Source organism: Gallinula chloropus (genome assembly GCF_964237585.1).
Source record: "Gallinula chloropus genome assembly, chromosome: 12".
NCBI lineage: Eukaryota > Metazoa > Chordata > Aves > Gruiformes > Rallidae > Gallinula > Gallinula chloropus.
In genome coordinates this window covers 15,920,663-15,942,553 of record NC_140097.1, presented here as the reverse complement: position 1 = coordinate 15,942,553, position 21,891 = coordinate 15,920,663, and the positions used below count along the sequence as shown (strand labels likewise).

At 44.9% G+C, this 21,891-nt stretch overlaps 1 protein-coding gene across 1 annotated transcript in view; it reads right to left on the bottom strand.

Annotated features, from left to right (window-relative positions):
- Positions 1–21,891, bottom strand: part of WNK2 (WNK lysine deficient protein kinase 2) — a gene marked incomplete at its 5' end in the record, with an annotated part of 101,781 nt that overhangs the window by 47,888 nt on the left and 32,002 nt on the right. Inside the window, 6 exons of the mRNA XM_084269567.1 lie at positions 940–1,228; positions 4,048–4,267; positions 5,145–5,233; positions 14,472–14,629; positions 18,089–18,309; positions 19,288–19,460. Of these exons, the coding sequence (XP_084125693.1) occupies positions 940–1,228; positions 4,048–4,267; positions 5,145–5,233; positions 14,472–14,629; positions 18,089–18,309; positions 19,288–19,460 (1,150 nt within the window). The remainder of the gene's footprint in view (positions 1–939; positions 1,229–4,047; positions 4,268–5,144; positions 5,234–14,471; positions 14,630–18,088; positions 18,310–19,287; positions 19,461–21,891) is intronic.

Below are 21,891 nucleotides of genomic sequence, written 5' to 3'. Positions count from 1 at the left end.
TCTGATACTCAAAACTACCAGAAAGAAACAAAAAACAGCTCTGCAAGCAAAGCCTGGTAGTTTCTTATTCAAAGATGGATCAAAATCAGTGCTTGGAATTACAACAGGAGAATAGCCTGGTGAACAGCCCCCAGCTGAATGGGTAGAGTTGGCAGATCAGTGTTGTGTCACTACCAGGGCCTCAGTGAACAAGAGCAACCACCTACTCTGACCCACTGTAACGAAGATTAAACCACCCCTTTGCCCACAAGCTCAGGACAAAACAGAGCCAGTGCATCCCAGGGAGAGCCCCCCACATGATGACTTAAGGATCCCAGTAATAACTAGTGTCTACCCACCACATCTGGTGTGCCCAACATGCATGAAAAGAACCACTGATATTTCTGCCAAAACAGAGAAATCTTGAATTATGTCATGCAACATTCAGAGATGGATTTTTTCCTGCTGTAAACCCCTGCACAGCTTCAGCACACACTTCACACAAGCCATCACTTGCAAAACACAAGAAACCACAGCATTTGGGTTTCTGCTTTTCAATAAACATCTCCACAGACCAAATGTTATTTGAAAAAGCCAAGTCACTGACCAGGTTAGTGCTGGTCCAGATTCTGCAGATTCTGAAACTGTTTTGCATACACATGGTGTTGATCCCACCCCTTGGCACAGAGAACACGTATTTCTTGTGTCTAACAGCAGGTCTCCCTGCTTTTCTACCTTTCTAATTATGTTTTTCACGTTTACAGATACTGAGGGAGGAGCTATCTGGGTTATATAGAGTTTTTTCTTGAAACCTAATTTTTTCCAAAATCATTACAGACCTGTCCAAGATGCCTGTGCTCTCTGAGCTACCATGCAAAACCATGCCCAGCAGCTCACCTCACCCCTGAGCTCACACTAGCATTCATCACCACACACACACAAAGCCAAGCCAAGACTTACACGCAAGAGACGTGATGCTGGTGGGCAGGTTTTGCTGAAAGGGATGCTGGTCTGCCTCAGGCTCCTCCGACTCCGACAGGACATGGTGACCAGTGTGAGAAAGGTAGGTGACCTGGACCTGCTGTGCATGTGGCGTTTTCAACTTCTCCAGACATTCAGAGTCCCGACGTTCCTCCGACTGCATCCTAGGCCAAATTCTCTCTCTCCTCCATAGTATCAACGCTACTCTGTCACGTATTGACTTTGCAACTATCTTGAGATCATTTTCATGAAAAAATCCAGAGTCGATCTACAGAGGAGGAAGAAACTTAGCAAGATGATGCTTATGCAGAGGTGCATGCACACGTGTGCACACACACATGTATTACTTGAATCTCTTCCTAACAAGGAGAACAGCAGTTTGAGATAACATGAATCACGTAGTGACTCCTCAGAAGAACAGGACAATAACTTGATGGTTTGTTGATTTTTGATTTGGCTTTGGGTTTTGTTTTTTTTGGAGTAAAACTTCTATCCCAAATGCATTTTAAAACAACAATATGTAATTTCTAAGACCTGAATATATGTATATTGGGTCACTTTATTCACCAGTTAATGTTCACCAAGAGAAGAGCAAGTCTAACTGCAGATGGGCTCTTTTTTTTAGGCTAACAGAACAGTCAAAAGAGGGGGAAAAAAAAAAAATCTTAAAAATGCTCTTTGAACAGCACAACTTGAGTAAACCACGCTACCCCTTAATCAGAATATATTGCCTTAACCTTTCCAGTACACACAGTTTCTCAAATTGCTGTGCCTGACAAGGAAATTACGTTAACAGTATTCCATCTCAAATTCACTTCTCTTAAATGGTAAAGTCAGTCGGTGCTGATTGACTTTTATAAAGAAAAATCTTATTATGGACTCAAGTGCAGACTGTTAACGTTTGACTGAAAAGGGGACCACACTCTCTCAGAATTCAAGCGCCCAACAGACAAAATGGAGATTCATCCATTTGTTTGCATAACCTCCTACAGTGCAGGGTATAGGTTTTAGCTTAGTAATGACCCACACGAGGTTTATCTGCTCTCCCTGCATTCTCAACACACACATCCTACAGATTTGGAAGCAGTTAAATGCATGAAAGAAATCTAGATGTTTTGTTTCTTTGTCTCAGTTTTGGGCAAGAGCAATTTTACAGCTTGGTTTTCTGCTGTTAAAAATGAATAGGTGAAAAGCAGCTTAAAATACAGCTGCAGATGGGTATTTTCCACTGCCGATGCCCTCAGACCTCCCAGATGTTCCTGAACTGATGACCCAGTGAACACTAACAACCAAGGGAGAGCCACCTGTGGTGGTTTAACCACAAACCCACACCATCACCACAACACAGGACCAGAGAACCTTGTATGGTATTAACTAGTGCATCCATGTAAATTCTTCATGGCAAAGCTTAATGGGAAGGCACTGAAAACCTGCCACATCAACAGCTTTTCTAAACAACTCTTATTCCTACATCTCTACATGGAGAATGGTGAGTTTAATGAGGATCTGCTGATTCACAGCAGTCACTGGCTGTGCAAGGTAACTTCAGACTGCAGATCCACCAGACTGTTTCAGGTTCCTTTTGCCCACATTGCTTGGATAGGCTGTGATGCTCAACTACTGAAACCCCATCAACAACAATAAATCATTCCCCTTACTCAAGGTCTCCTACATCCTTCCACAGCACACAAAGAAACACAAAGTGATGAAAACACACGGCTTTGGTGTTCTACCAAAGTTCCTTCCATTCATGAAGGCTTAGAAAAGACATTTAGGAACAGATGCGTGTCCCCCTTGCCCAATCCATGCAAAAAGCTTCAAGCGTGAAAGCATTTCATTGCAGTAGCTTAGGTAACCGTTAATGTAATAGTAAAACACAAGATTTAAAATTATTTGGGAAAGGGCATAGCCTTACATTAGTCTGGGAGTGATCCTTTTAAATATACTTTTTACATTAATTATTTCCTCTTCAAAACAAAACTAGGGGCCAAGTAACCTAGAAAATTTCAAAATTTCAAGTACTGTCCTAAATATTCAAATGCAAAATATAACAGCAAGTCACTGTAGCAGAATAACTTTTAAAATAAATGAGTTCTGTACCAATATGTTGCTCAAAAAATATCGGACCTACTACAAACTAGCAGCAAGACAGAGGAGCCTGAATTTCTGCCACTAAATTTGGAATACTTGGTGAACAGTCCAAGCATAGTAAGGCAACACAACCAAAATGAGTGCCTCCTAAGCAGAACAGGAGTGGTGACAGCAGTGTCATTAAATGGGACCCCTTGGGATTCAGATTACAACAGGAACATTTCTGCAGGCACAAGAAAATTCAGACCCTTGACTCAGCGGTTGCTGATCCTATATCCCCATGGCATAGAAAAACCTAAACAACTGCAAATACATCATTAAATATGAGTTCAAGGACTGTACAGTGAAACTGGAACACAAACCAATTTTTCTGAAAAAACCCCACAAGTTATGAAAATACAGAAATTCAAGTTTAACTCATCTGTTAAAAAATCCAAAACTTATTCCTAACTCCATGCAGCGTGCTTGAAACTAGGCTCCTATTTCTGTTTGATCATAGAGTGGCTGACCAGAGGCCTTCCTCCCCTATGCTCCTCCTAAATAAAAAGCAACAGAAAAGATGGAAAGAAGCGGAAACGTTTTGAAGAATTCAGCACAGGATATTTTGTGGTTGAACTTTTGAACTCTTCAAATTTATTTCAAGCTGCTGTCTGAAACTAAACAGATTCCAAACAAATTTAAGACATTCAACAGCTAACAGAAACTGGCAAAAGTGTTTTGAAAACGTACAAGTCAAAGAGACATCTATGGTCCCCTAAGCTGTTTGAAATGCCATTTCATGCAGCTCATTTCATACTTGATAAACAGTATTTTTCAGTTAGAGTTCTTCCCCATTCACCCCCCTCTTGCAGTATTCATTCTGAATTCAATCCCAACTGCTTAAACTAGGCACCTAGAATGGGTCAAGTCAAAGTTACTATACAGACTCATTCCTGCTTTCCTTTGAGAGTTATGCACTACTAAATATATACACATTTTATCAGAAGTGTATTTTACCATTTCTTGTGCAACATCATCAGGAGTTTCCTTCTCCAGATCAAAAGTAAACTCAATGGCTCCATTATCTTTGGGTTTTCCTTTCAGTTTCTTAGGATCTTCTACCCAGAGTCTTAAGGCAATAGAGGATTTCCTACCATGGTCTTCTTCCGCAAGTTCCACTCTTACCCCAGTATCTTCAGCAAAAAAGGCATGGCTTAATAAATCTTTAATTTCGTATCTGGAATGGATAGAAAGAACATTCAAATGCTGCAAGTCTTACGTAATTCCAAAGAGGTTTTGTGACAAGAAGCTGCTGCTAAAGGCAAAAACGTTTACAGTATGTTTAGCTTTCATCAATAAAAAAATCTGTGTTCTTAGCAAAAAGGCACCGCATAGCCCACGTTACTGAGGACTGCTGAAAACGTGACGTTTCCTATTTCACAAAGCTTCAGCAACATTCATACATGATAAGCTTGGACAGAAATGCAACTGCAGCTTTGTTCAAGTTTTCTGGAGTATCTGAGCTTAAAGAGAATGAATAAAAGAGGCTCCTTCTGGATCATCAGCTGAGGTGCCTAGAAACATTATCTGTGAAAGTCAGGAAATACAGAAGGACAGAGACCCTTGTCTAGGAGAGGCCAGTATAAGGACATTAGGGTTTAAACCCAAAGCTGGAAACTAAGAACAATTTGTCTCCATATCCAGAAGCTAGTGAGTTGAGGGAATCTGCTACAACAGCTCATGGTGGGTGAATCTACCACGTCACGTTTGTGGTCAACCCCCATGGTACTCAATGCTCCATGCAGAGCCTCCTGAACAAGGTTTTAGGGACAGTTATGCCAGAATATGCAAGAATACTCCAGCTCCCATGTCCATAGTAAGGCTTTCTGACCTTATTCTTTAAAGCCAAGAGGTTGAGAGACACAACAAGGGCATTTATTCACTTATCCTGATGTGGAACAGCAGGAAAGCGGGCAATCATTTACATTTGTATTTCCATACCACATTTTCTCCTGCATTGGGAAAACCCAGAGGCCAGTCCAAAAATCCATGGACAACTTCAAAATCCCTGCATCCATGCTATTTAATACAGAACTTGATTACATGGAACAAACCTTTCTTCTTTATTTTTGCAAATGCACTCTCCAATTATCTCCTTAATTTCAGGATCAGTAACTTTCTCAAAGCTTGCTGGCTTTATACCCTGAAATGACAGAAAACAACAATTCAGTTTGAAAAAGAATTACATTATATATCTTAATTAAGGACATTTTTCTACCTTTTTCAGTCAATTCAGTCCCCGGACTAAGTCATCCTTTGAAATCATCAGTCTTAATGAAAAATTTAATCGCCCATTTAAGCTACTCTTTAATTTCCACCTCAAAATAAGCACATGGGTTTGTACTCAGCATGATCCTCCTCAAGATATACAGCTTCTTAATTAAAATATCACATATCTTACCAATATAAAGAGAGACCGAGAAGTAGAATGGGTTCTCAGGTTAAGTAACAGTTTTTGTATTGTATCATGTTTCTGTACATGGAATTAGAATGTCCAGAAAAACTAAAAAGACCACAGGGAACACCTGGGCAGCGATCCTGCACATGCCACCATGCATCTTCAATGCCCAGGCTGACGATGCCTTCAGACACCAGGCTGCAGGCCGGCAGGAAGGGATGTGCTGTTCAGAACAGCCATCATTTCCAGCAAGGGCACCCAACCACTCTCCTTGTCACATGATATAGGATCAACTAACAGCCACCAAGAAGGGTAACATTTGTAACTCATTCCACCTAGCTCAACAGAGGACTTCCCATAAGTACTCTTCATGTATGTATTCAGCCATAATTGACATGAGTGGTGATGCAAGGAGCTCTACTTTTTATTTGTGATGTTCAGCTTAAATTACACACAAAAACTTGATTCCACTTTAAAAAAAAAAGCAAGATCTCTACCTACATGAACATTCTGACAAAATTAATCTGTGAACAGATGCTGCAGTCAGACCCTGTTGCTTAAGGACCTAAGTGCTGCCAATGAAGTCAAGAAGCAGAATAAAAAGGAAACAATTCCTTTATCTAAAAAGCCCCGAAGTCTGATTAAGCACAACACTGAAGCTGGACATTTAGTTCCATTCAAATCCTTTTAAAGTTTCCCCCTCGAAAGAACAGTAAATAATGGGTTGTGCAGTGGCAGATGTGGAGGTCTGTGGTACTCAGGAGTGGAAATTTGGCTCACCTGATGCTGTCTTGGATGAAAAATACCCCAGGTGATATGTATTTCAGAAACTGTCTGCAGAACTTCACTGCATTTAGTCTGAGATACATTGATGGGTAAATTTCAGTGAGAGCTGGCAGCTCTCAGTGTTTCTGAACGTCCCAGCATCAGATTATACCTTTATCCTTTTATTAACTCTCTGTTGCCATTCAAGCCTCAGATTAAACTTTAAAAGGGGAGTTATTTATTTCAGGCCAGCTAGTTCCTATTTGGCTTAAAACCTGAGAATGCAATATATCATTCCTAAGTTTTGGGGGAACAAAATGCAAAATGACAGAGCAGTCATACAAAGACCCAGGTCCCTGCTTGTGCCTCGGCAGAGCGCTGCTGAGATTGAAAAAAGTAATTCCTGTGGGAAACAAAACAAAATAATCCGCACATGTGGCTGGCTGGCTGTGACCCACTAAAGAGAATTATTTGCTTAAGCAAACCTAGAACGTACTTGGGAGATGAGGGTTCGATTTTGGGTATTAGAAACATGTATCAAAATGCCCAGGAGTGCCTAGCCTAGCAAAGCCCAAGCTGCTCAAGACAGAAACACACCAGTGTCACACGGGCTCCTTAAGAGAGCTCAAATACCTGAATTATAAATGAAAGAAGCCAAGGAAGTACCAGAAGACATTTTCCGCATGAATCCTCTCTACCCTAACACAGAAGCCTACTATGTCCTTGGCTGGGGAAGAGTTTGATTAAACCTTTGCTAGTTAACACCAAAAGCAATGGGATACACCTCCACATTTTCAAACACTCCCAGTTGTTACAGAAAACCAGCAATTTCCATCTTAGTGACGCTCATCAGGAGTGGCCAATACAGACCATCACCTGCTGGAGCTTCACCTTTACTGAAAAATATCCCACAAATGTGGATCCGTATCAATTTATCTGGTGGGGGGAAACGTGTCCAAACAAAAAAACACCCACCAAAGAAAGCAGTAGAGGTAACTTTCACCAGGCTACCTGAGGAGCTTTCAGCCACCCTGAGCAATATACATCTCACCTACCTAAGCTCATCACAGCACCTCTCGATTTAATTCTCTTTTCCAGAATTCACAATCTTCATTTACATCATTCACGATGAAAGGGCTGGAGTGCAGCAGGACAGAGCTTATTGAGCAGCCAGAAGTTAGGTTTTCCCAAAACTAGTCTTTTTGTCAGATCCTGGGGACTAACCTCTGGTTACAAAAAAAAAAAGCAACTCCTCTGAACACCGTTGGACTTTCAACATCTTTTGAAGGCACAGTGACTCCTCTCCAATCATCTATTGTATTAATCTACTGAACAGGTAAGCCATGAACAGATGGCTAAAACAAACAAGGACAAAACACGCAGTACTGAGCAGAGCTGCTTCACCACAGGGTTGTCTCGATGCCCTTGTGCTCCAGCACACTTCTGCTTCTCACTCACCATTAAAGCTCCAAGGCCATGTCACTGAGGGCTGCAAACCCTCGCTACAGTGCCGTGCCCTGGGGCTTACAGACCTCCTGACAATGATGGGGGTTACGGGAAACACAGGTTTCTGTTGGCAACTGAAGGACTCAGCTCATTCACTCATACAGAAGATGTCTGTCTATCCCCAGCATTCCCAAGGAAACAGCACCAAAATCCAATGTATATTAACTAAGAAGTTGCCTGTAACAGTTTGAAAAGTGTACAGCTGTCTCCTAAAAAAAAGTAAATGCAATACCACTGGCACCTAAAACACAGGGCTGAGTGGCATGAGGTGCACGGGGTATTTATATAATCCCAGGGCAAAAGAGATCAAATCATCTCTCCTTTGACCATTTCTCTGTCTCAAACAGGATGATTTGCTTCCAACTCCCCACACCCCTTTAGTTACCTCACCTTCTTTCTGATTTCACTCTGAAGCAAAATGCACTGCACTCCAGTACACTGTATGTGAGTCAACAGGCAGGCACATTCAGGGCATTTTAACCTTTATGTCAGGGGAAATACTCATGGACCTTGTTCTTCAGAAGTCTAAAAGTAGCTGCTTGTCATTTGTCCAGCAGCAGAGCATGCTTTTGACAGAGTGCCACAAAATACTCTGTAAGATGCACGGCAGGTGCCAGGCAAGTCAACGTGAAGCCTGACCCGTGGCAGCCCATAATTCTTCTGAATTTCTCCTTGGAGGTGCCTGCCTACTTTAGACAGAGCCTACTTCAGACTAAAGCTCCACCTCCCACCTGAAGGTAGTCTCTAGCTCACAGAGTTCCTAGGGAAGGAAGATGTATTTTTTTAAAATAAAAGCACTAATCCACATTTTCAACTGAAATTCCACCAATATCACAGTCTCTGAAGTCAACAAAGTGGAAGTTCCCGATTTGGCAGGATTTTATTCCTCACCATTCAGCAGCCAGGTTACCATATGTAATTATCAACTCATCGCTGTTTCACCCCAAAATGGCACTCAATCCTAATGCCAACTTAAGAAGATTATCTGCAGCTCAACGGAGAGGTCTGAAAACACACACGAACCAGCAGTGCAGTGGCACCATCTCCTCCTCTGCCTGAGGCTGCCGTGCCGTAGCTGCAGTACTGACTCTGTCTCTCTGAGCAATATAGACAATAGCCTGTGATGCTGAGAAAACTTTCAATACAGTTATAAAAAAAGACTATGAAAATATAAAATGCAAAACCAAACACTGTAAACACGTGGCTGGTTTTAAAGCACAGGTTTGTGCTGCTAAACCCAGCGAGGTCACCAGGAAGCCTGGGCAGATACAGCCAGTCTGCTGTGCACTCTGCGGTGCATCAGTAAGAAAACATTGGGCTGGAGCTGCGTGGGAAGGTCACAGACCCCGACGCCGCATCACTAAATATGCCCATTGTCTACATCACAATCATTTGGCAGAATGATTAAACACAAAAAAAAAATCTGACTATGAAAACCCACCAAGTTATGCATGAAAAATGAGATTATGGCATCAGAAGGAAGGTCACCACAAATATGCTGACCAGGAAGTCACTTCAAAGTCATCCGCAGTAAACCTGGCTTGGACTTGTTGCTTGAAAAATATGTACTTTCTGTTTGTGTTACATACCCACTTGCTTTGTTTATATTTTTTTTTTACATTTATGCTCCAGGCTGAAAGGGGAGGTGGCAAGTCATGAGCCCTGGGAAATGCCGTCCCCTTTATCCCAGGATGGGACATACATTCAGTGGACAGATATGTAAAAACAAGAATGGAAAACTACAGCAGCACTTCAGTCATGAGGACAGAGCCAGGCAGAATAAAAAGGTCGCAGGAATAAGTAAGTGTGATAATGTCACACTTCAGACATATATAATATCTTAAAGCAAAACAGCAATGTCTCAGAATGGTGTAGGAATAGAAACATTACCTATGAGGACTACCAACACATGCAACTTGAACGGCTACAAATCCAAATGGATCTTACATCCCATCAGTAAGCAAGAGCAGGGTAGATTGTGAGGACAGAGCAGAAAGAACTGAAAAAGGTATTAGGGAACGTGCAGCCCCACGGGACCCGAAGCAAAGTTAGAGGTGGTCATTGTCCATCAGCGGGGAGCATCGCTTGATGCAAGCGCAAGTCACTGCAACCCTTTCAGGTGCTATTAGTGACTCCATCTCTTGCCGCCGCGGTGCTGAGCCCAAGGCAGGAAGAGTGAGATATTTTGTGGTTTTACAATAAAAGCATCAGGAGACGAGACACAGCAACCGCCTTTTTACACCGCGCTGACCCTCAGCTCGAAACACCAAACCCAGCGCTTACGTTTCTGGAGTAAAACCAAGAGTTTCATCAAAAATTGAAGTAAATTTTCCTGCTGACGAGCTGAACTATGTGACAGTGGACAGGAGCACTGCACTGCTGATCCCCTCCATGGAGAGGGTCAGGGTCACATCCTGCTCCAGCAAGAGCCCCAACCTCACCCAGCGCTGGGAAGAACAGAGCCACCAGCCCCTCAGGTTCAGTCCACAGTCCATTTCTATATTTCAGTCTAGTAAAACCCGACAGGAGTGGCAGCTGCTGCATGCCTAATGCAAAGCTCTTCAAGGGAGGCAATTTAGAGCTGTCACCACCCAGCTAAAGGGGGACCCCGCTGTTAGGTGAGGGCTCAGGGCACGGCAGAGCAGTCCCAGACCCTACGTGCCTACACCTCAACGGCATCCGCGCCTTGTGCCAGCCGCACGACTCACGCAGATGGAAGCGGGGTCCCTCGCTGCCGCCAGCGCTCCTGCAGACACGGCTCCTTGAGGAAGGCTGCAGAGCTGCCAGATGTTCCTCCTGTGAGTGGGGATCCCTTCAGGGCACCCGCTGCTCCACTGCACCCTCACCCAGAGGTCCACCCCCTGCTCCTCCTCCATCATGCAGCTGATGGCTTTCTCCCTCTCCGCAGGGAGCTGGTTAACCCTTTCCTTGGTGCTACTGTTGTTCCAATTTTTCCACCCAAGAAATCCTAGTGCCTTTGATCCCAGTACTGCTGACACCAGCAGTGAGCACCACACCCCGCATCCAGACACGGTGCCTTCTACCCCAGCTATACTCTGCTCTAAAAATACTCCTTACAGGTAAACAACCGACCTTCCACAGCTTCTCCACCATTACTTGCTCTTCATAACAAGCATTATTTCAATCTCTTTCAAGCTATCTGTGCTAAGGCCAGGTTTACAAAGTTGTGTCTCCTCACCATACGATCCTGGGCAATGTACAGGCCACAGAAGATGAGTTGGCTCAGGCTTTCATGGGTGGTTAAAAAAATGTCTACTTAAGTCTGCAAATTGGAATATAACATCTAATTAGGAATCCTCTGATTAATCATTACTCTTTGCCATCTTGGATATTGCTTTGAGATAAATGAGGCTTAGGAGTCTTATGAAGTCTTAATTACCAATACTGCAGATGGCAGAGCACTGTATGCAGAGTTTCTCCGGGGGTGTGGAGTGGTGGAAGATATCTGTGTTATTTGTGTCTCTGAACACATATGCACGCACTCAGGTCACCTCAGCCACAATGGCAGCTCCACAAAGGAGCAGGTCAGGCACCCTGCACACCTAGGAAAGCCCCTCGGTACCCAGGGTATCACGCTCAGGAGACAAGGCCCCACACCCTGCAGCAGGTCCTGTGGTTGTAAAGCTTCTGAGCCACCTACAAGGGTGGCATTTTGAGCACACCCAAAGGGCAATGGCGGGGGAGCTGCAGGGGTGGCTTCTACAAGAAGCTTCTGGAAACTTCCCCCACATCCAACAGAGCCAATACCAGATGGAACAAGTGACTATGGGGAGGCAGGCTGCACCCCTGCAGCCTATGGAAGATGATGGGGAGCAGAGATTCCACCTGAAGCCCATGGTGGATTCTACAGTGGAACAGGGGGAGATACATGAAGGACACTGTGACCCAGTGGGAAGCCCATGTTGGAGCAGGCTCCTGGCAGGAGCCATAGCCTGTGGAGAGGGGCCCATGCTGGAGCAGGTTTTCTGGGGGGACTTGTGACCATGCTGGAGCAATCTGGTCTTGAATGTCTGCACCCCATAGAAGGGCCCATGCTGGTGAAGTACTGCAGTCCCTGGGGGAAGGACTCTCAGTGGAGAAGTTGGTAGAGGACTGTCTGCCATGGGTGGGACCCCACACTGGAGCAGGGGAAGAGTGTGAGGAGTCCTCCCGTGAAGGAGGTGCAGAGGAGCAGCCAAGACAACTCCTGATGGACTGAGCCCAATCCCCATCCCTGTCTCCCACTGTGTTGAAGGGGGAGGAGGGAGAGAAATTGGGAATAAAGTTGAGCCCAGGAAGAAGGGAGGGGTGTGGGGAGGTGTGCTAACATTTGGCTTTATTTCTCATTATCCTACTCTGATTTGATAATAAATGAGATGCATTTAATTCTGTGTTGAGTCTGGTTTGCCCATGACATTAATTGCTAAGTGATCTCTCCCTGTCCTTATCTCAGCCCATAAGTCTCTCGTTAGATATTTTCTCCCCTAACTGCTGAGGGCAGTGACAGAGTGACTTCAGTGGGCATCTGGCCTCCAGCCAGGGTCAGCCCCCCCCAGAAGCCCACATATCATTGTGTCAAACAAAACACACTCTTCCTTGCAGGGAAGTGTGAGCAGAACAACAGCATGACCCAGCATCATGGCACAGTGATGTGGAGCAAGCCATCGTCCATCCCCATAAGGACTTGGGTGAGCAGCTCCAGCAAGCCACAGTGCCTACCTCACTTCAAGTGGTTGTGGCACATGTTTCCAGCCAGCCTGTGGTGCAGAGCTGCACAACACCACTGCACCCAGGAACCCCACAGACCCAGCTCAGCACATGCACCATCCCTGCAGTGCTACAGGGAGCTGCGCCAGCCACAGCAACCAGCTAGCTGCTCTGCTCAGCAGCTGCTGAGTAATTAATTTAATTAATTACTTCTGAGTAGCTATGGGTTTAAAGCAACACTCCAAGAAGAATCAGGGTTGCAATCCATGGGGAAAGACTCAACTTTGCCAAGCCACAAATGTCATCTTGCAACATTTCACACAAAAACGGGATAAAGCCGCTTCCCCCCTTCAGATGTGTCCTCCCACTCTCAGAAAGTCATGACATTTCTCTCAGCCCCAGCAGGGACATCCTCCCTCCCATGTCTGGTGATACTGACTTCAACACCACCACCAGAAGCATCTGCTTCCCCTCCCGCCCCCCTCCCAGGTTAGCATCATCACAGCTGGCGAGTGCAGCAGTCCACAAAGAGAGCACCAACCTCCTGGCACCCCAATCTTTGGTGGTGGCAAGAGATGGATATTGGACAATACATATTACACCCATAAAAATTAAATTGCACAAAACCCCATTGTCTGGCACATGCAAGCATTCGGGTATGTGATGAAACCATGTCTACACACAGTGTGAGAGATCAGCACATGGCACATGAGGAAATGCAGCGTTTGCCAACTGCAGGATTCCACAGACCCAGATTAGTACTGGCCTGATTCACCATACCTCTTGGAGAAGGCAAATGGTTTCAAGTACTTTTCAAAATCAGCCAGGTATTACTAACTTTCACCTGGGAAGATCTTTGCTCATAACAAGCTGCTCAGTAAGAGGAATATAGTCGAATTTGGAGACCACACTCTTGGAGACAGAGATGGATCCGCTCAAGATGTCTACTGGGTAAGCCTACCTAGTCTACCTTAGAGGTCACAGGAACAAAGGCAACCTTATCTGCAACTAATCTTTGTAAGATTTAGTGCAGCTTTCTTCTGAGGATTATCCCCCTTCCCATCCCTAGTACATCTCTCTTCACAAGAGAGCCAAGCCACACAGCTCACTGTCATCTTCTGTAGCAACCAGATGGAAAAAAGCACCTGGGAAAACCTCTGACAAGCCAGACTAACATAATCTATCCTGAAAAAAGCCTCCCATAATCCTTAGTTTCACCTAACCAAGAAGAACAGATACAGGCAGAGCTGCCAAAGCCTTTGGCAAGTCTCGTTTCTCTGCAGCCGCTGATCTGCAATCTGATGGCATCTTACCGACTCAGGAATTTTTCAGGCATTTGCAGTACAGCTCAAGTTGACAAATACATTTATCATCTGGGGTGAGAATGTCGGAGAAGGTATTTTACTCAGTGTAGAGATTATACTAGATTGGCTTCTCCTCCAGTCCAACCTCACCCAAGGATGCAGCAAACCCATTCCCATGGTTCCTGTCAGGGGAACCACAGGTAATAAAGCTCCTTCACCTGACTCCAAAACTAAACATTGCTATCTTTTCCTTTTCACATCTTCAGATAATTTGTTACATGTACAGAGAAAATCTGAATCAAACATCCTCCTGTAAAATAAGTATTCCAATTGTAACCTAAAGATTACTCCTGTTAGCTTTGTGAGTAACTCAGTCTGACAAGTCCCCATGTAGGAGGCAAGACCAGAGCAAACATTTTTTCCCTGCTCATTCTTCTCGACTTTTATATATTTTCAGCTGATGGAGACAAAAGCAGCAATAAAGATGACTGAAAATACTTTATGCAGCTGCAGTGCAAACACAACCCAACCGTGGGCTTGCAAGCTTACAAATCAATTTGCAACAGGTTTCTGTAACCCAGAGCTCAGACACCTCAACTCTACAACACGTTACACGTGGGACAGAACCAATGCCTCACCAAAATGCATTTTTAAACCTCCAAGTCACAAAACCCCAGGGCAAGTCGAAGATGTTTACTCACACAGGTTACTTTCCGGTAGATTTGAGCAGCATTCTGGCATTCGGAGTAAGGGTATTCTGAGGTAGCCATTTCCAACATGCACATCCCAAAAGCATAGACATCCACAGACTCGTCGTAGTGTTCCTCATACATCTCCGGGGCCATAAATTCTGGTGTACCTAGAGACACGCACAAAGAGAACACAAGTTTTCAGTAAAGCCTGAACAGCTTTAACCACAACCTTTTTCTCCTGGAAAAGCTGCGTAAGGACGGGTGCAGGAGCATTTCAAAAGAGGGAAGTAACAACAATAAGCTTAAGCATCCTCCAGGGAATAGACCCAAAGTCAATGCAGAGGCACTTACATACCCATGGCTCGCTGGTAATAACATGAGGCAGAGGGGGAGAAAGTATCAAAATTTCAAGAAGGAACAAGAGAACGAGATACCACATGGCTGCCTGGCTGTGCTGAAAGGCAGGAAACGATGTATTTATTGATGGGTGGAGGAAGGGTGTACCCAGGGTTGTAGAAAGAAAAAGCAAGAACCTTGTTTTTGTCAATGCAAATTTGCATTTCTTTTCCTCCAGAGATGCACAGCAACCACCCGGCAGACAGACAGCGCTTTGAAAGCGCGTAGCATCATCACAAGTCACCGTCACGCACAAAACGCTCAATGCAACTCTGTCACTGGTTTAGTGGGACAAATCAGCAAGGCTACTCCCAGAGAATGGTCCTACCCAACAGGGTGCCAGAAATCTGATGCAACTGGGATGAACACTAAGCAAAGAGCTGAACTTACTGCTCCGTAGCTGGAAGCTGCAGCTTTAAGACAAGTGGCACCTTACACCTGCAACACTTGCACAGCAAACTGAAATGTCAGTCTCACAAAGCAAATGGGAAAATATTTAACGTTTGGGTGATTTACTGCAGGAATTGTATCTCGTGATGTAATTTATGCTCGGGGGTCAAGACTAATTTATTTCTTGCTTCACATTTAGATGAAGATGAGAGCAGCCATGCATTGCAGGAGAGGACCAGTGAGCCACACAATGCCAAAAGGAGGGCAAGAGCTCTCAGACCACACAAAGGATCTGGACATCCAGCTCAGCAGCACTTGCCTCAGCACCCAAACTGCCCCCAGCACCCCACAGCAAGCTGGCAGGTCCCTTGGGTCTGTGTTACAACATCTCTTATTACAATATCTCTGCTTCTGCTGTTGATGTCAAGTAACAAATGCAGAGACAAAAACTGTTCTCGCATGTGTGGGGACTTGACATAAGCTTTGACAGCAACATAAATGGCATCTCAAAATTAGGGTCTCACAGTAAAAACCTCTGCTTTAGGATGTTTTCTGAAGTAGACTCGGCCTAATTCACAAAACAAACCTCAGCACAAGCATTTCTGTGCAAGTCATTCTACACAATTTGGGATTGATACCTCCCTCTCCTTACATACCTCCCACCTCGAAGATACTCAACTCCTTCAGCCTCTGCACATCAGCAAATCCAGGTCAGGAAAGCTAAGCCTAATTTAGCACCTGCTCTTTGAGTTTCTCTCCCAGCTGTCTCACAGACTGAAGTGGTTAACAGCTGCCAGATAGGGAATGTTTTTTGGAGCTGCTACCTTGGTTTAGAAGGAACAAGACTCATTGGCAGGAGGGAATCTCATGAATTATGGAGCATTTAAAGCAAATGTGAAAATGTGAGAGCAATGGTCTTAGCAGCAAATGAAATTCTTGACACCATTCCAAAATAGCACAAAAAATGACATTTCCCCCCCCTCAGTCCCTCAGGGGTGGGAAGGAATACACACAAGCAATCTTAAACAAAACAGACTGCCCAGCCATAAAGCTGCTCAGCATCTACTCAGCTCCCCTTGGCAGGAGGAGTTCTGCCCTGGCTCAACTCCCTGCAGAGATACACCGCAAGGTCAGACGAGCATCAGCGATGGCACAATCACAGCAAGGGAAGAACTGGACCTCAGCCATGCTGACCTCATTCCGATCAGACTCATGTAAAACTGCAGCTACTAATATTCCTTTAAAGCAAATACATCTACAGAAAGGTAAGCTCGGTTAGATTGCCATAATGAACACAGGCACCTCGCCAGCAACCTGCAGCCCTTTTCAGTATTACATCTCCTTTAGGCATGAGCATGCTTTGACTGTGCAACTGATTTTACACAAGTTTCTATCACAATTACTGATATCATTCCATTTTGTCCTACAGACAACTGTTATTCCACCCCAAAAAATTCTGTGAATAAACACTGACCCTCAATGGGAGAAAAAAACAATTAAAAAAATACTGCAAGTTAAAACCTAGAGAAGCTTAACAGATATAAACTGACTAAAATCAACAAGGTTAAGCAGATCCACAGCAGCCAAGCACACATCCAAACTTTCTGTCATTTGGACTTAAGTGTTACTGGGCTCTGTAAGCATTAAGGCTGATACTTTTCCACAAGTAATTTCAAAGTATTAGAATCTCTGGAAATCTGAGATGCAAAAATAACTATTTAGGCAACTGCTGCTCAAAAGACGGGATGCTATTTTCATATACAGTAAGGGAACAGTGATTGGCACTATCACTAGCCCTGATTACTTAGAATCTGATTTCTATTAATACTGTAAGCTGAAATCCGACTCTGCACAGGACAACTTCCCCCACTTTCAGCATCATTTCTCAGGAATTTGCAGCCTCCTAGAGCTACTACCTCCAGACTTGAACAAGGGAGACTTGCTATGGGAGCTGGGGTAAAAGAAAACATGAGTTGTTGGAGAATTCAGGGAAACGCTGCATTTACACAGAGATCATCACACGGGATGTTCTGCAAGGAAATGATGTCCTTCAGCAGCTGTCATTCAGAAGACATCCCCCCAGTTCAAGCAAACCCAAGCTCTCACACTCCACCCAAGGGCATCAGCTATCACATACCCCAGGTACCTCCTGATTTTTAGCCCGTTGCAGATATCGTTTCAGACGAACTCTGCCAGGAGGGCGCTGAGGCAGGGATGAGCTCTGCAGTCGCCCGCAGAGCAGCCCATTTTGCTGATGCCCCAGTAAACTGGGATAAGCCGTTCTGGCCAGACCAGCTTCCCTACGACCTCTCTGCAAAGGTGAAACGCCCTGCCCAACTCAAAGGGGTGTCATGGAGCACGACTACCCTCCCACAAAAGTCCTGTCCCTATGCCAGCTTCTCTGGGAGCTTTCCCAGGCTTCTGCAGAACTCCATTCTGGAGGAAACAGGCATCCTTTCCTGACCCTCTCCTCCCCATTTTCTCCCCCTGCCTGTTCCCACAAGGACAGTGCACACAAGCTGCTGGGAATCCTTGCTGCTGCTTTTGAAGGAGAGATGAGCAGGATTTGTGGATTAATAGTGATATTTCAATTTAAAAAACCCAAAACAACAAAAAAGCAAAGAAAAAAAAACATGCTGCAGAATGAAGGAGAAGAGGAAGTCACAATACCATTCCCTGCTGATGGAGATTTTTACAGTGGCATAGAGGGAACGGTCACAAACCCCTTTAATCACTAATACCAACCAGAAGTGAAAAAAACACAAAGGCAAAATGGGAAAGAGATTCAAAAGACGAGCAGCATACCAACAGGAGGAAGCCATGGGGAACAGGAGCATTACCTATTACACTTTTGGCAAACGAAGCTCTCTTGAGGGTTGCCAGACCCAAGTCTCCTATTTTCACAGATCCAGTTGGTCCAGTAATAAAAATATTGTCACATTTTAAGTCTCTGTGAATTATCGGTGGAGTTCTTGTGTGCAAGAAAAGAAGACCCTTCAGGATTTGCCGGCACCAGCTACGCAGGACTTTGGGTTTCATCACTTTAAATCTCTTCAGATACCTACAGCACAAAGACACAGAGAAGTGCATATAAAGAAAATGAAGCATTATTAGAGATTTCAGGGGCTTTAACAGCTGAAACTCCGTTCTGGATAAAAGTCCCTTATTAGATGCCATAATAGCAGCTCAGAAATACCACAAATTGAAAGAAATAGATCTTTTCAAAGGAGGAATTAGAGCGTTCATTTTTGGGGAGGAAAATAATAAGCATTTCTGGTGCAAATACAACCAAATATTTGCAAGTCTAATGCTACAGCAATCCACTTTGTGCAGAGAGCAGCCTCAGCATGCCTCAATATTTGAATCGGAAGACAACTGAAGCTTCATTTTAACCACAGGACTGACCTCTGCACCACACACCTCCATTTTTTTCATTTACCTAAACCACTCATCTGGAGGGAGGGTACTGTTTGGGAGAACATAAAGCCTGCTAATGTACTGGCAGAGCAGCACCCTGGATACAGGCAGCGATGCACACTGCTCCCATCAGGGCTGAAAATCTGATCCAGAGTCCCTGCCAAGAGCTTGATATCAATCTTAACAAGACTGTCAGTACCCAAAAGCTATTCATTAATATTGTTTAGCGGATAACCTAGAGCACCTTCTGCTCCAGAAGGAGATTCTACCATTCAAGTGCTATTCACAGCAAATTTTACAACAGAGCCCACAAACACGAGCGCGAAAGCGATCCCAAAGCCACAGGCTGTCAAATGAAAACGTGGCAGGCGGGAGATGAACACGGAGCTGCTTCTAGTTGCGTAACTGAAACAGGAATGCGGGGACAGAGGGAGACCAAACCTCTTCCTGCTGAATCAGTGTACTTCAAACACGGGGACACACGACAGACACCAGAGAACAGCTCCATTTTTTATTTTTTTTCTTTTATCTGGAGGCACCTTTTTTCAGAATGCAAAAGTAGGATTTTTCTAAAAATGCCTGTCACTATTCTTAGCCCCCTCGCCAGGAGCACAGTACTTACGTCTTCAGCGTTCCAGAGGTCATCAATTCGGTAACCAGCACGATGCATCTTTTGCCTTTTACACAGGATTCCCAGAAGTCATAAAACCGCACGATGTTGGGGTGCTGCAGACCTTTCAACATTTCTGCTTCCTCTTTAAACCTCTGCCTCTCCACTTTTGTGAGCTTTCTGTCCTACAATCCAAGAGGAGACATCATTAGCAGTGATCGGACAAAAATAAAATTAAGGCACGGTGTGGTTGGGCAGTCAGAATTCTAGATTTGGTTTATGCCCATATCAAGAGCAATTATAAAATCTTTTACGTAAGAGACAAACAGTGAGTACAAACTAGGGCACTCACCTTAAATCCAGGGTCAAGATGACAAAGACTTGCCACCGAGCAGAGGCTGCCTGTGCAGCGCTAGGCTATAGGACAGTGCTAACATTCCAGGTGACATGAACAGCCCCACAGCTCACCATGTAGGTATTTACTTCCTGCCTTGGTTTTTGAGGCTCCTTATCTGAGGTGAGGACACGTAGGATTTTGTTTTCAGGTAGCAATGTCCCCATGGCTGAGCCACTGCTGGCTTCACTCACCCCCATCAGTGACGACACAGCAGTGCCCATCAGGACCCGCACTGGGCTGGCCAGCCCATCCTAGTTCTTTGAGGGCAAGTTCAAACAATACTTCCCTCAAAAAAACCCCACAATGATAATAACACCACCACAACAAGAAGCCCCATAAATGTTTCTGCTTGTTTGCTGCTCTGCCTGATTTTTCAGGTTAAGTGGACTAAGGAAGGATTTAAAGCCATCATTCAACCTTTGATTAGAACCACAGACTCACAGTACGATGGGGGTTGGCAGGGACCTCTGGAGATCATCCAGTCCAACCCCCTCACAGAGCAGGGTCACCCCAATCAGTCTGTACAGGACAGCGTCCAGGTGGGCTTTGAATGTCTCCAGAGATGGAGACTCCAGAGCCTCTCTGGGCAGCCTGTCCCAGGGCTCTGCAACCCTTCCAGGAAAGAAGTTCCTCCTCATGTTTAGGTGGAACTTCCTATATTCCAGTTTGTGCTCATGGCCTCTTGTCCTGTCCCTGGCCACCACTGAAAGAAGACTAACCCCATCCTCCTGACCCCCACCCCTCAAGTATTTATCAGCATTGATGAGATTCCCCCTCAGCCTGTTTCCGTTTGATAAAAGGTACAACTGTGTCAAAGGCTCACAGGTCACTGGGATTAACTGGTCCATATGTTAATCTCAGACATTTTCCTCTTCTCAGAACATATGCAATAGCATCTATACGGTGCAATGAAGTGGCACCCTGCTTACATGTAAACCAGAATGCAGAGGGCTCAGGCCGCTGTGACAGCCCACCCTTACCTGCGAGCGCAACAAGCTCCACACCCTGACAAGAAGCGCCGCAGCCACAGACATGTCAGCCTCATGCAGGGACATCACCAGAGGAAAACCCAGGTCAAAACCATGATGAAAAATAGAAAACCTGCTTCCCTGTCAGCATGTGCACACAGGGGGAGCATTTCCATTTGACATCCATCTGAAGGATTCCCAGATCCCAGGGGAGGAGGGAGCACCCTGTGCCCAGCAGCAGCGATAGGCAGGCAGCAGCATGCCAAATGCGAGGCACAGCGAGGTGGTATTCCAGCCACTTGGTAACAACTGTGGCCTTGTAAGGCTGTTTTTTTTAATATTAAAAAAAGGCAGCTGTCTAATGAGCCAGAACAGAAGAGCCTGAAAATTGCTTTCAAATCCATCACTTCTTCCCCTGCTGCTGAGTTTCCTCCTAATTTAAACCCCACAGAATAAATCAGACACGCTGCTATGAAGGAGGAAAAGAACCGAGTCCTTGCGCAAGACAGGAGCAGAGTGGGGGCTAACAGAGAAAGGGAAAGGCAGCAGCACAGATCCAGCAGCTTTTTAACAACCTTATAATTAAAAAAAAGTAATGCCCTACCCCTTGACTCTTATTTCCAGGCTTCTGAGTGCTGCGAGAAATTTTCCACTGCTATTTTAAGGGTAACTTTTAAAGATATCCTTCAGACACCACAGACAGTCGCATTATCTCTATCCCACACACTGAGTTCAGACAGCAGCTCAAATGGACTGGCCCTCAAAGTGCTACAATAGCAAGCCAAGCAATCCTGGGAGACAGATACCTGTTTTATCTGTAACAACATTTGAAAACATCTGGATTTCATTTTTTTCCCCATCAGAACGATAGCTGAGCATCCTTCTCGGGAGAAAGCCTGGACGCAGCATTACTCCTGAGAGGAGAGGGCAGCGAAGGTGCCGTACAGGCTCACACAACCTTGTCCAGCTCCGACAGGCTGAACCTGACCGTGAGCTGGTGGCCAAAGCACAAGCTGTTTCTGGAAGGGCTGAACCAAACTGTTTTCCACATGTTTAACTGCAAGACTCAGTCAGGGTTTATTCCAAACCCGAAAAAATCTTCACCGGGGTCAGAGATATCTGTGTAATCCACACAGCCATGTGCCCTTATGCTGAAGGTAAGGGTGCAAGCCCAAACCAACTGTAGGACGTCAGATTTTAAGATGGTGAAGAGAACCCTTTGGAAAAGTCATGCCAAATAAAACTAATCTG